The 13,155-nt window shown below is 60.2% G+C and overlaps 2 protein-coding genes across 2 annotated transcripts in view; one reads left to right on the top strand and one right to left on the bottom strand.

The window, feature by feature from the left end:
• Positions 1-2,387: 2,387 nt before the first annotated feature.
• CHST13 (carbohydrate sulfotransferase 13) lies at positions 2,388-7,679 on the bottom strand (the record flags this gene model as incomplete). The annotated part of the gene is made up of 3 exons (XM_081276289.1): positions 2,388-3,230; positions 4,277-4,359; positions 7,592-7,679. The coding sequence occupies 3 exons, from the start codon at positions 7,677-7,679 to the stop codon at positions 2,388-2,390; spliced, it is 1,014 nt and encodes a 337-aa protein (XP_081132415.1).
• A 2,279-nt stretch (positions 7,680-9,958) lies between these two features.
• The window catches only part of UROC1 (urocanate hydratase 1), a gene marked incomplete at its 3' end in the record, with an annotated part of 24,009 nt that continues 20,812 nt past the window's right edge, over positions 9,959-13,155 (top strand). Inside the window, 3 exon segments of the mRNA XM_081276286.1 lie at positions 9,959-10,099; positions 12,574-12,704; positions 13,033-13,126. Coding sequence (XP_081132412.1) covers positions 9,974-10,099; positions 12,574-12,704; positions 13,033-13,126 — 351 coding nt within the window. The 5' untranslated portion in view covers positions 9,959-9,973.

The raw sequence follows: 13,155 nt of genomic DNA, 5'->3' as shown, positions 1-13,155 counted from the left end.
CTGCCAGGTCTGGGCTTGGGTGTTGATGGCCACAGGAGGTGAGCCTGCGGTGCGCTCTGGCCTTCCTGGGCAGCCAGCAGGTCGCCAGGCTCGGTGGGAGGGACAGGACAGGTTGGAACCACCCTGAGGTGACCACGTCTGCTGTCCCTGGGGTGAGGTGTGGCTGTGGCTGGCTCCCTAGGCTCGGGGCTCCGCAGCACACCGCATCACCCAGCATCTACCCTCCGCCCCCACCGCCACCCCAGTGCCACCTTTGGGAACTCAAGTTACTGAGCCTCCGCTTCCCCAAGCAAGCCAGACACCCGCCATTCCCTCTGCACGGTGACACTAAAGACCCCTGGCTCAGGGAAGCAAATCAGCCATCAAGGGGCTTCTCCTAATGCCCCCAGGTCTGTGGTGACCTTCCTCACAGCCACCTTCTCCTCGGCACTTTCTGGGCAGCAGCCGCAGAGATGTCTCCAGGGGAAAGCCCTGATAGCCTCGGGAGTCCAGGACCTCTCTGCCTCCCCAGGATCCACACCTACCACACGTGTACATAGTAATAAACTTTGTACATCGAAATCCCACTTCTGCGTGGACTGGTCACTGTCTCGGAGTCTCTCTTTTTTCGTGTGTAGACGTGGGCTCATTATGTCTTGCAGGACTGGTGTGAGGCTCAGGAAGAAAGCACATGTCTCTGGAGGCTGAGGCAGGAGGACCCAAAGTTGGAGGCCAGCCTCCGCAACTGAGTGAGGCCCTAAGCAACTTCGTGAAACCCTGTATATAAAAAGGGCTGGGGATGGGGATGGGGCTCAGTGGTGAAGCACCCCTGGGTTCAATCCCCAGGACCAGAAAAGAAAAAAGAGAAATAAAGCAAATGTCACTAAGGTCTTGATCCAAATCCACATGGAGGTCAAGATGATAGGACATGCTAGCCACTCCAGTACTGTCAGAGATAGTGAATGACCTCAAACCAACCAAACACTACTAGTAGGACACTACTGATATCTACACCTACCTCCGACATACTGCGTAGACTTTAAAAGTGAAGAACCAACTCTGTATATTGATTTGGAATGATCTACAAGACAGATTAAGAGGCCCAGAGGCTCAGTGGCACACGCCTGTCATCCCAGCGACTCGGGAGGCTGAGGCAGGAGGATCGTGAGTCCAAAGTCAGCCTCATCCAAAGCGAGGCCCTAAGCTACTCAGTGAGACCCTGTCTCTCAATAAAATGCAAAACAGGGCTGGGGAGGCGGCTCCGAGGACAGCCAAAGAGGACACTAGGAAGAATCTTCCAGAATCGCCCGGTTCCCTGCAGTCCTCAAAGGCCCCACACACCCGTACCCAATCACACACACGCACACACACACACACACACAGTTGTGCTAAGGACAGGGCTTGGCTGAGCTGGTCTGGTGTTGAATCCTTAGCCTGGTCAGAGTGAAAGATGAGACTGTCTCCATGTTGTCACTGGACATACCTGCACTTAGCACTCCTGCTGCCCCAGGGCACCCCCTCTGCACACCTGGGGACCACTGCAGATGTAAACCAGGTTCTGCCACCACTGTCCTCCCAACCCTCATGGCCATCTGGACTTCTAAGGCCACTCGGCAGCAAGGGAAATCCGGGGATTTGCCCAAGATGTGGCAGCCCCAGGTCCCCTCAGCAAAGGCACCAGAGAGGCAGAAAAACTCCATCCAATCAAAAAGTAACAAAACACTTTTATTTCTAAAACAGAACTCCTCCACCCCCAGCCCCACCCATGTCCTATGTAATCTGCCACCAAGGTGCGCCCAGGGCTCCTCTGGCACCCAGAAAGACCTAGTATCTGGAAAGACTGAGATCACAGGGGGACTCCGGAGGGGCCAGCCACAGGGGACCCATCTGTGACCCGCGGAGTGGAAGGCAGCTCACTCGATCCACGAGTGGCCCTAACGTGACGCTGGCCAATGGAGATATTCTCCCCTTGGCCAAGTCTGTCCTTGCCCGAGTGGGTGAGGTAGGCAAGGGCACTGGTTGGGGCCACCAAGAGCCACATGGTACCATTCTGCTCTATGGCCCCATGAGCAGGATGGGGGCAGATTTGACCCCCAAATTGGCCACTTGCAGCCTAAAAACTCAAAAATGGATTATAAACTCTTGGCCACCCGAGCGGCTTGGGAAGGTACCTGTCACCTGGAGCAGGTAGAAGAAACAGGCAGAGGCAGGGTGACAGGTCCACAGCCACCTGTGGTCCACAGCCATCTGGCCACGGGGGACCTGTCCCCACTTGGCTGGCTCGGTGTGTTCACAATGGTTCTCAAAGGAGGGGTCTTTCTCGGGCCCATTGCAGACCCAGACGCAGCCGCCACGTCCCAGGCTCTGCGGGGACAGCACTGCCCTTCCTGCGGCCACCCCGGGGGGCACTAGTGCAGCCGCAGGTAGGAGGGGGCCGAGTAGTTGAAGAGCAGGAAGTCCATCTTGTACAGATCGAAGAGGCGCCGCTGGTAGAAGGGGCTGATGTCCTGGAAGAGGCGCGCAGCCAGATCGCGCGCGGGCACCGCCCGGGGTCGCGGAGGCGCGGGGAAGCGCAGGTCCGGGGCGCCCACCAGGCCCAGCACGAAAGCCGCGTCCTCGGCTAGAGTCTCGAACTTGCCCACGATGTCATAGCGCAGGCGACACGGGTGGCAGAGCGCGTGGGCACGCTCCCAATGCTCGTTGAAGGGCTCGTCGCGCCGCGTGCGCGGGTCCAGCAGGTAGGCCAGGAACTCGGCAAAGCGCACATCGTGGCCGCGGGTCAGCGCCTCGGGCTGGGCGCCGGGACGCAGGCGCCGCACGATGCGCGTGCCATAGCGTCGCTGGAAGGTGGCGCTGTAGGGTCGCGCGAGCTTGTTGCGGTAGGCGGACGCCAGGCGCTCGAAGGGCTCGCGCACGAACAGCACGGCCAGGTAGGCGCGCAGGCGCCGGTTGACCTCGGAGGGGCTGAAGTCGGCCAGCGAGCGCAGGCGGCCCGGCGCGTGCGCTTCGTGCGCGGGGATGGCGCGCGGATCGCCGCGGGCGCGGCCGCTCAGCACCAGCAGCACGCGCTTCCAGTTGGTGCAGGCCACCTTGGGCACGTAGCAGTAGAGCAGCCCGTGCGCGTCGTCCACCAGCACGTGCCGCAGGTCCTCCGGCTGCAGCAGCCGCTGCCGGCGCGTGTGGCGGCTGCAGGCGCGGCGCAGCAGATCGCGACGCTGCCGGTGCACCTCCGCCAGGGCCGAGAGCGGACCCTGCGGGCGACAGGGACACGCGTCAGAGCTGCTGGCCCCAGTGAGCTCCCGGGCCCCGGGGCTACCCGATGGGGCGCGCCCGGGGACTCGGGCACCTGGACTAGACCCCGGGCCTGGCACCGATCGCGGCCGAGGATCCCAGCCGCAGAATCGGACCTGGACATGGAGCTGGGCCAACGGGGACCTAACCCGGCTGAGGCTCCCAGAAGGACGGGACCAATCGCGTGCGCTGGAGACGCCCGCAAGTATCGGGAGGGGCGCTCAGAATGGATATGGACCGGACGAGAGCAGATTAATGTCCAATGGCCTCTCTGTGCCAGGTGCGATGGCGCGAGTCTGTCATCCCAGAGGCTCGGGAGGCTGAGACGGGAGGATCACGAGTTCAAGGCCAGCCTCAGCAACTTAGCAAGGCCCTTAGCAACTGAGCAAGACCCTGTCTCTAAATTAAAAATCTTTAAAAAGGTCTGGGGACATGGCTCAGTGGTTGAGTGTCCCTGCGTTCAATCCCCGGTACCAAAACATTTTTAAAATAAAAATTAAAATTTAAAAAGGGCTGAGGATGGGGCTCAGTGGTTAAGCACCCCTGGGTTCAATCCCTGGTGCAAAAAATAAAATAAAATAAAATAAAAGATATTTTCAACTTCCAATGGGCTTTTCCGGCTGTAACTCCAGCCTAAATCAACAAGCAGCGCACAGGGACTGGTGGGGGTGCGTGCGCGCATGCGCGCTGGGAGCTGAGTGTGGGCACCCGACCTACGAGCATGCGCAGTGGGTCGCATGGTCCTCTGCTGGAGGCCAAGAAGAGGGTGGGGCTCCTAAAATTCTGGGGCGGGAGGGATGAGGGATGGCAGAAAGGGTGGGTGGAGACCCCAGGGGTCTCAGTGTATCCTCAAGACCTGCCCTTGTCACTCACTGGACAAAGCCTGAGCTAAGGAGCAAGACCACCCATGCCCCAGGGTCCAGTCCCTGTTAACAGCAGGTAAACGCAGGCGCTCTGGGTCCCCATAGCTGGGGGTGCAGCGGTGGGATTGGCTCTGTCCACCTACCTGGTCCAGGTCATAGAGTAACTGCAGAGGACTCTTCTTCTCCCCTCTGAGCCAAATGGAGCCCAGGGCTGTGTTTTCAAATGCTGTGGGGATACAGGGACTAGGTGTCAGTGCCACATGAGGTGAGCGAGCCGTGGACTCGGGGGTCTGGACACATCTGGGACTTGGGAACATAATCTCATTGCTATTTTCCTTGGTCTCCCTAACACAATAGAATAATTTGGTACCAGGGATTGAACCCAGGGGCACTTAACCACTGAGCCACGTCCCCAGCCCTTTTTATTCATTTGGGAGGCCGAGGCAGGAGGATTGTGAGTTGGAGGCCAGCCTCAGCCACTTAGCGAGACCCTGTCTCGAAACACATGTTTCAGGCTCCCTCCACACCCCAGACGATGCCATGTGTCCCCGGAACAAGAGCCCGGCTCCCCTGTGACCAGGTCACTGGGAGGAGGCAGAGGCCTGCCTGAGACCCTTGGGGGTCATGGATGGTTCTAGAACTTGGATTTCTGTCACCAGACCAGGACTCAGGGACCTCTGGGGGACCTGTGGTTGCCTTCCCAGAACAACACGCTCATCAGGAGAGGGCAGCCATGTTGGATGGTCCCTCAGAGCCGGGAGAGGCCCCAGGTGGCCACGGCTGCTGGCCTCCTACAGCAGCTGTCCCCTGGCTGAGCTTGTGTGGCCCCGGGGCGGGGGGTGCCTCACCACCCAGAGAGAAGGCGGGTCCTTCTTGTCATTTTGCAGATGAGAGTTGCCCCTCTAGCCTGAAGCCACTCAGTGAAGGGGTGTGTCCAGGGCCACAGCTGGGGAGTGGGCAGCTCTGGGGAGCAGCCCATCTATTCCCGGGCCCTGCAATTTGGACCGGATGCACCTCCCTTGCCCAGGGCCTTCTATTTCCTGGGCAGATCACAGCCTACAGCAGTCCCCAAGGGCCAGCAGGCAGCGGCGACAAGGGGTCAGGCAACAGAGAAAAGTCCAGAATAGCTGTGGCCACTGATTACAGGGCAGGTCCAGCCCTGCCCACACCCACGCCCGCCCAGCACCCAGACCACAGCGGATAGGCAGGCTGGCCATGGAGGGGGACAGACAGGACAGAGGATCTAAAGAGGGGTGCCCTGAAGCTCCCCCAGAGACCCTGCAGCAGGACCACAACAGGGGACCCCACTCCCGTTCCCTGGATTGCCTGGGCCAGGGTCCTCAGCTCCAAGTCCCTCCTAGAGGGGACAGGCCTGGGCCTGAGCTCAGGCTGGGTGACCCAGGGCAGCCACCAGGGGCCATGCAGAGGAGAGGAGGGCGTTTTTGCTTTGAAAACTGAGAAACAGGAGGCAGGGGAGGGGTTGGGGGAGGAAGCAGGATGTCAAAGAGACCAGGAGAGGCCACCATGGGTGGGGGACAGGTTATCTGGAGACTCCCCGTGCTGTGGACAAAGGTCACACCACCCAGTTTCCAGTTAATAAGTTGTGGCTGGTGGCAGTGTTGCAAGACCCGGCGAGCAGACAGCCACCCCACAGCCCGGCTGACCAGCACCACCTACACTGCAGGGCTCCCCCGCAGAGTCTCCAAGACCCTGTTCTGCTCAGGGTCTCAGGATGCCCATTGTCTCTAGCACCTGAGGTCCCTGGGTCCCTTCCCTCAGCCTCTCCAGGAAGGACGATGTGGAAGGACATCTCCGTGAACACAGGGCCTTAACCACTGAGCCACATCCCCAGCCATAGTTTGTGTTTTATTTAGAGACAGGGTCTCCCTGAGTTGCTGAGGCTGGCCTCCAACTCCCAATCCTCCTGCCTCAGCCTCCCTCGTCACAGGAATTACAGTTGTGTGTCACAGCACCTGGCAAGTGTCACCTCTGTCTTCCTTATCCCACACAAGCCACTCTCCCAGGTTCTGCTCCGAGAGGAGGGACGTCAGAAGGGTCAGAACCCAGAAGGTGACCCGGTGACTTGGGAAGCTGGGGCAGGGGATTCACAGGTTGGAAGCCAGCCTCAGCAGGTTGGTGAGATCTGTCTCAAAGTAAAAATTAAAAACAGCTGGGCAGGGTGGTGCGTGCCTGTCATACTCAGCGGCTTGGGAGGCTGAGGCAGGAGGATCTCGAGTTATCCCAGTGGCTTGGGAGGCTGAGGCAGGAGGATCGCGAGTTCAAAGCCAGCCTCAGCCACTTAGCAAGGCCCTGTCTCCCTATATATAGGTGATTCCAGCTCCTTCCTGGGCCCAGAGAGGCCCCAGGTTCATCCAGTCATGGAGGGAGTCACAGACGGGCCGGGGGAGTGGGCAGAGGCCCAGTAGGTACCCCAGGATCCCCCCTGGCTCTGCACACCTGGACCCCAGCACAGCCCTGGCCTCCGTTCCAGGGAGAGGTGAGGCAGGGCCAGAGCAGGCAGGTCCTCACCCCAAGGCCACAGTAGCTCGGTGCCATCCCCAAGGCCACCAGGGTGTGGGCTGAGTGCACTTTGCTGTGGGCTGTGACAGACACAGCCTCACTCAACAGGACTTGTTGAGTGGCCTTCAGGCCAGCAGCCCAGGCCCTCTGTCCCTCCCTGGGTAAGTGCTCCCTGGGCCTCATTCCTCGGGTCACCCTGATCCCAGGGTCCTGCTGTCCCTCCCTCCCTGAGATACAGAGCTGTCTGGGAGGGCCCAGGGGTTTCACAGAGCCCACAGTGGGGATGGGGGAGGCCAGAAGAGACCCCCCGACATTCCCCCCCCCCCCCCCGCGCACACACACACACAGGGAAATGACAGTCACCAAGATCAGGCCACTGAGTAACCCCCAGCTGCAGACAGACTGCACAGCTGCCACTTAGCCATCGGCACTGTGGTCCACTCTGACCTCAGTTTCCTCCTCTATGAAATGGGCTGCTGGGAGATTTTCAAGGAGGACCTCTGAGCACTCCAGGTGGACACGCTGTCCTGTCCCTGGCCAGGGAGTGGCTGGGGACTGCACAGTGGGGACTGGCCGCCCAGTTCTCCCAGTCAGACCAGACCTGAGGGGGAGGGTCCAGAGAAGCACCCAGTATTCCCAGGGTGTGGACTGCAGGGGACTCCAGGGGACAGGGCCAAGGATTCAAACGGACAGCTGAGGACTGAAGAGAGTCCGGTGTCCCCTGGCGGTGACGGTCCTGCTCCCATCGGTTACCTCCAGGGGACCGCATTCCAGGGTGGCCAAATGCCCTCCACCTCCTCCTGCCTCCGGAGCCACGGAGGGGACAGCAGCTGGCCCCGCGATCTCCAGGGGACAGGCCACCATGGGCGACGCGGGGCTGGGGGCTGGGACTGGGAGCGCGCAGGGGTGGCTGTCACTCACCCGGGGTCGTCACTCACCAGGGTGCAGGGCGCACAGCAGCAGCAGCACAGCGCCCAGACCCGCGGCCACCAACGCGCGTCGCCGCCAGGAGCAGCGCCTGCCCATGTCGCACCGCTCAGGGGCGACAGGCCCGCTGCACAGCGCGGGGCTCCAGGACCCGCCCGGCCCGCCCCGGTGGCGCGTTCCCCCGGAGCCTGGGGACTGGGGAGGCGGGCGATGGCAGGTGGGGACACAAGTCTTTGGACTCCGCCCCCACGGAGTAGGTCAGCAGCCCGCCCAGGGCAGAGGCTGGGCGGGTGGGAACTCGTCGCCAGAAAGTCCCCGCCCTGGGGTGTCACAAGAAGACTTCACCAGTAGTGACGTGGGAGGAGCAGGTCCCTCCCAGCTACTGTCCCTTACATTTGGTTTCCTTACATGCCAGGCGCCCAGGGCTGGTCAGGATGAGCCCAGGAGCCTAAGGGGGTGGCCCCCTGGACCTGAGTCCTACAAGAGCCCCACCCCCAGGATCAGGCACAAGAGTGCCCCTTCTTCCCCCCAGGACCGTCCTGTCCCCTACCTTCCAGACCAGACGGCAGCATCCTGCCTGAGTTCCGGCTCCTGCAGATCTTGCCCAGCCTCTGGAAGGGGACGGGACCCCCTGGGACATGCCCCCCTATCCTGCTGGGCCTCATCTGTGTCACCAGCAATAGTTCAGGCACCAGGAAGTCCTCAGGAATTGCCTGGAAAGATAAAGAGAGGCAGGAGCCGGGCCCACACCTGTAGTCCCAGTGGCTTGGGAGGCTGAGGCAGGAGGATTGCAAGGTGGAGGCCAGCCTCAGCCACTTAGCGAGGCCCTAAGCAACACAGGGAGACCCTGACTCTAAATAAAATATGAAACAGGGCTGGGGATGGGGCTCAGTGGTCGAGGGCCCCTGGGTTCAATCCCTGGGACCCAAAATAAAGAAGAGGAAGAAGGTTGAGTAAATAATAGTTGTGGTGGCTTGAAGATGTGGCCTCAAGTGGTGATCATGGTTCTCAAGTGACAGGAAATCCAGCTCACAGACAGAACCAGACACTCCTTATCATGTACTCTTCCAACCTTGGTGACCTCCCGGTCACCCCCAGATTGGTCCAGGACCCGGAGCTTTCAAGCCATCAATGTCCCCTGCCACCCCACTTATCACCTAACCCCCATTCCTGAGTTTTCCCACCTGCCCTCCCAGCCCCTAGAGTCCTGCTGCGTTCCTGGCTCCAGGCTGCCACCTGGTGGCCACAGTTGAGAACAACATCTCAGCCTCTCCGTGTTCAGAGATGATCCTGGAGATGGGGAGACCCACCAGGAAGGTTCTGGTGCAGAGGCCTGGCTAGAGGCCCAGAGTCTCTGGAACTTCCCTGAGAAGTTCCTTTCTGCATCTGCTGTCCCCCCCACAGACAGTGTCCCTCTTTCATTCCTTCCACAGATAGCAACCCCCTACATACACAGGTACCAGTGGAAAGAACGAGGCCGTCACAGCGTCTGCTCTCATTGACTTTATGTTACATACGAAGACATAGAAAATAGGGACAGATGGATATGCATGGTGACATGGAGAAAATAAAGTGTGTTAGAGATGGGCAGCTTACCCGGGCACGGTGGTGCATACCAGCAATCCCAGCAGCTTGGGAGGCTGAGGCTGGAGGATCATGAGTTGGAGGCCAGCCTCAGCCACTTAGCAAGGTCCTAAGCAGTTCCGTGAGACCCTGTCTCTCAATAAAATATAAAAAGGGCTGGGGACCGGGCTCAGGGGTTAAGCACCCTGGGTTCAATCCCTGGGACCAAAAAAAAAAAAAAAAAATCAAGCCCAGGAACGTGACAGCCAGTAGTGACCTTATTGTTGTTCCCTTCACAGGGTGTTTGGACATTTCCTGCCCCTGCAACCTGAGCAGTTAATTACCACCCACTTAATAGATAGGGACAGGGCCAAAGGCCACGGGCCTGGTCAGGAGCTGAGCTGGAGTCACACCCGGGTGTCCCTTCCCAGGACCACTGGGAGTCAACAGGGATTGTGACTGTGGTGTCACACCCTCATAAGATTGCCAAAGCAACCCCCCCTTGGAGCCTGACCAGCTCCCCAGAGTCATGTTCCACAAAGCACCACCCTCCAGGCCACCCCACTAGAAGGGACCAGGGGACCCCCATCCAGCCTGTCCCCAGTAGGAAGCCGGCCCCTCCCCCTGTCACCACCCAGGCAGCCCGCCTATCAGTCAGGGACCAGAGGACTTGCCCCGGTGACCTGCACGTGGCTCCTTCCCCCAGCCCTGGGCCCAATGAGGGGCTGGAGGAGGTGGCCCTGAGGCTGCAGGTCCCCACCCTGCTGGCCTCTGACTGCCCAGTCTCCTCCTGGCCTCTCGACAGCGCTGGCCTCGACTCTCAGCCAGACATGTCCAGCCTCCAGGCGCTGTGCTTGGGCCTGCCCCTGCGACCCCTGCCAGAGAACCGGGGACGCTGGCCTGGGGTGCCTCACGCCCCCGTCAGGACCCCTGGCCTCAGCCCTGCAGAAGAGCAGGTAAGGACTCAGCCAGAGCCTGCGGGGACCTAGTGTCCCCTAGGTGTCCTCAGATGGCGCCACGGGGACCCTCTACTCCTACCCCCTACTCAGTCCCTCACCCAGCCGCTGGGCCCTCTCAGGGGAGTGGGGGACAGGCCATGTGGGCCAGGAATCCCCATCACCCTTTGCAGATGACGATCTTGAAGCTCAAGGTCACAGGGCCAGCAAGTGGTGGCGCACAGGCCACCTCTAGTGGGAGGACAAACAGGCTGGGTGTGAAATGACCCAGAGCCAGCAGCGGGCCTGTGTACCTTGCCCTGTCCCAAACACTGGCCTTAGGAGCCTGTCGCATGCGCACAGAAGCTGCGGAGCATCCTACCCAGGGGCACAAGGGGGCTGGGGACAGTGGTGTGGCACTATATAGAGTTTTCCACCCAGTTATTTACTATTTTTTCTTTTTTTGTAGTACCAGGGATTGAACCCAGGGACTCTTAACCACTGAGCTCCGTCCCCAACCCTTTTGAGACAGGGTCTCACTAAGTTGCTTAGGGCCTCTGGAAATTGCTGAGACTGGCCTCCAATTTGCCATCCTCCAGCCCCAGCCTCCCCCCGCACCCGGGATCCTTTTTCTTGACGCAAAGGCTTCAGAAACAGGGGCGGGGAGGTGGAAAACACAAATTAGCACAAAGATGAAAAGAGGAACCCCACGATTTGCCAGACAAAGCCCCCTGGGGTGGCTGCCCCTTAGGCTTTCTCCTGAACCCCACCCAAAGTCGGGGTTGTGCTTGGAGGGTGGCTGAGGGTCGCTGGGATCTGGTTGGGGCTGGGTGGAGCTGGGAAGGGGCTGGGAAAGGGATGGAAGGGGGGATCCTGGGGAGCTCAGGGGGCTGTGGGCGGGGCTAACGCCACAGGGGGCGGGGCTGGTACCGCGGGGGCGGGGCTGACGCCGCAGGGGGGCTGACGCCGAGGGGGCGGGGCTGATGCTGCTGAGGCGGGGCTTTTACTCCAGGGGCGGGGCTAGCACTGCAGGGGGTGTGGCTAGCATCGCAGGGGCGTGGCTCCACTTGGCTCCGCCCACCTGGCTCAGCTCCCAGGTGTCCAGCGGGTGATTGCTCTTTTTTACCCTTGGGTCCCCTACCTGCTGGGAGCCGGTGTCTGGACCTTCAGCCACTGAGGCCCGGCCACACGCCATCAGTACAGCTGAGATGCCCCCAGGTTGTCTCTATGTCCTTAAAAAGAAAACAAAATCCGTGACACCTGCCACCCCAGCAACTCGGGAGGCTGAGGCAGGAGGATCGCGAGTTCAAAGCCAGCTTCAGCAACAGCGAGGCCCTGAGCAACTCAACGAGACCCTGTCCCTAAATAAAATGCAAAATAGGGCTGGGGAGGGGACTCAGCGGTGAGCACCCCTGAGTTCAATCCCCAGTATCCTCGTCCCCCAAGAAAAACATTTTTGATACAAATTAACATTATGGAATTAGAAGCTGGTCTTTCTTGTCCAGGGCTTTAGTGAAATGTCAAGTTCAGCCCAGGAATGAAGCCCACGTGGCCTGGAGACTGGACAGTCCCGTGCATTTGGACCTCGGGGGCCACCTAGTGGCAGGTTGGGAAATCGATTTAAGGAAGTCAACTTTTTTTGTTGTTAGAAAGTGAAATAAAAGAAACCAGAGGTGGGTGTGACCTCAGGGGCTGAGGCAGGAGGACCACAGGTTCAAGGCCAGCCTCAGCCATTTAGTGAGGCCCTCAGCAACTCAGCGAGACCCTGTCTCTAAATAAAATGCAAAACAGGGCTGGGGACGGGGCTCAGGGGTTCAGCGCCTCTGGGTTCAATCCCTGGTACCCCTCCAAAAAAATCCTCACATTCAGAGGTCTGGGGATTAAAAAAGGGGGGGGCAAGATTACTGCTCTGAGACCTGAAGAGAAGATGGGGAGGAGGAGGGTAAGTGCAAAGGTCCTGGGGCAGGACCTGGAACGCGGCAGGCAGAAGGGAGAAGAGTGATTGGAGAGCAGGGGGCTTTGGGCTGCTTGATGGCCTGTCTGGGGCTGTCCTTTCCCTTGGCCCCTTGGTCCTGGCTTCAGGCTCTGCCCTGGCATCGGGGAATCTTCCTCCCAGTGCCTGGCCTGAGGCTGCGCAGTGGAGAGGGAGCTAGCTGCTGTGCCACTCACCCAGTGGGTACGGGGTGGAGGATGCCTGCCCTCCCTTTCAGTTTGCAGCCCGGCTCCCCACCTCCCAGTCACCAGCCTCCAGCTGAGAGTCTTGAGGCCAAGAGATGGTCTGTGATGGGCCAGAGCAGGAGGAACTCATTCTATCTGCATGATGGGGGACGGGGCTGCAATCAGGGAGGCCTCCCTGGAGGAGGTGACCCTGCCTATAAGCCTAGGGTGAGGCTCTGGAGGTCCCAGAGTGGGTCAGTGGGAAGGAGCGAAGCCATTCCAGGTGGGAAGGGAAGAAGGCCCGTCACCCCAGCTGCCTCTCCCCGTCCCCTGCCCAGCTGGCCCTGAGGAACGCCCTACGCTACTTCCCACCCGACATCCAGAAGCTGCTGGCCCCGGAGTTCGCCCAGGAGCTCCGGCTGTACGGGCACATCTACATGTACCGCTTCTGCCCCACCATTCAGATGAGGTGCGTGATGATGGGCACAGACCATCCTTCCCGTTCGATTTGAGGAGCAACAGAGCCGGCCATGGTGGCTCTGCCATCCCAGCAGCTGGGGAGGCCGAGGCAGGAGGATCGCCAGTGGGAGGCCGGCCTCGACCACTTAGCAAGGCCCTGAGCCATTCAGCGAGACCCTGTCTGTAAATAAAATATCAAAAAGGGCTGGGGAAGGGGCTCAGGGATCAAGGGCCCTGGGTGGGTTCCATCCAAAGACCGTGGGCTGGTGGTGGACGCTGCAGGTCAGCAGGAAAGGGAGCCGGGCCTGCCCACCCCAGTGACTGTACCCCGTTTCCAGGGCCTACCCGCTCCAGCTGTACCCCAGTCGGACAAGAGCGGCCGCCGCCATCATGCACATGATCATGAACAACCTGGACCCTGCCGTGGCTCAGGTAGGGGCTGGGGACACACAGTGACCTTG

Source organism: Spermophilus citellus (genome assembly GCF_964194105.1).
Source record: "Spermophilus citellus genome assembly, chromosome: 19".
Lineage (NCBI taxonomy): Eukaryota > Metazoa > Chordata > Mammalia > Rodentia > Sciuridae > Spermophilus > Spermophilus citellus.
Note: the sequence above shows the minus strand (reverse complement) of the source record. Positions and strands in the feature narration are given on the sequence as shown.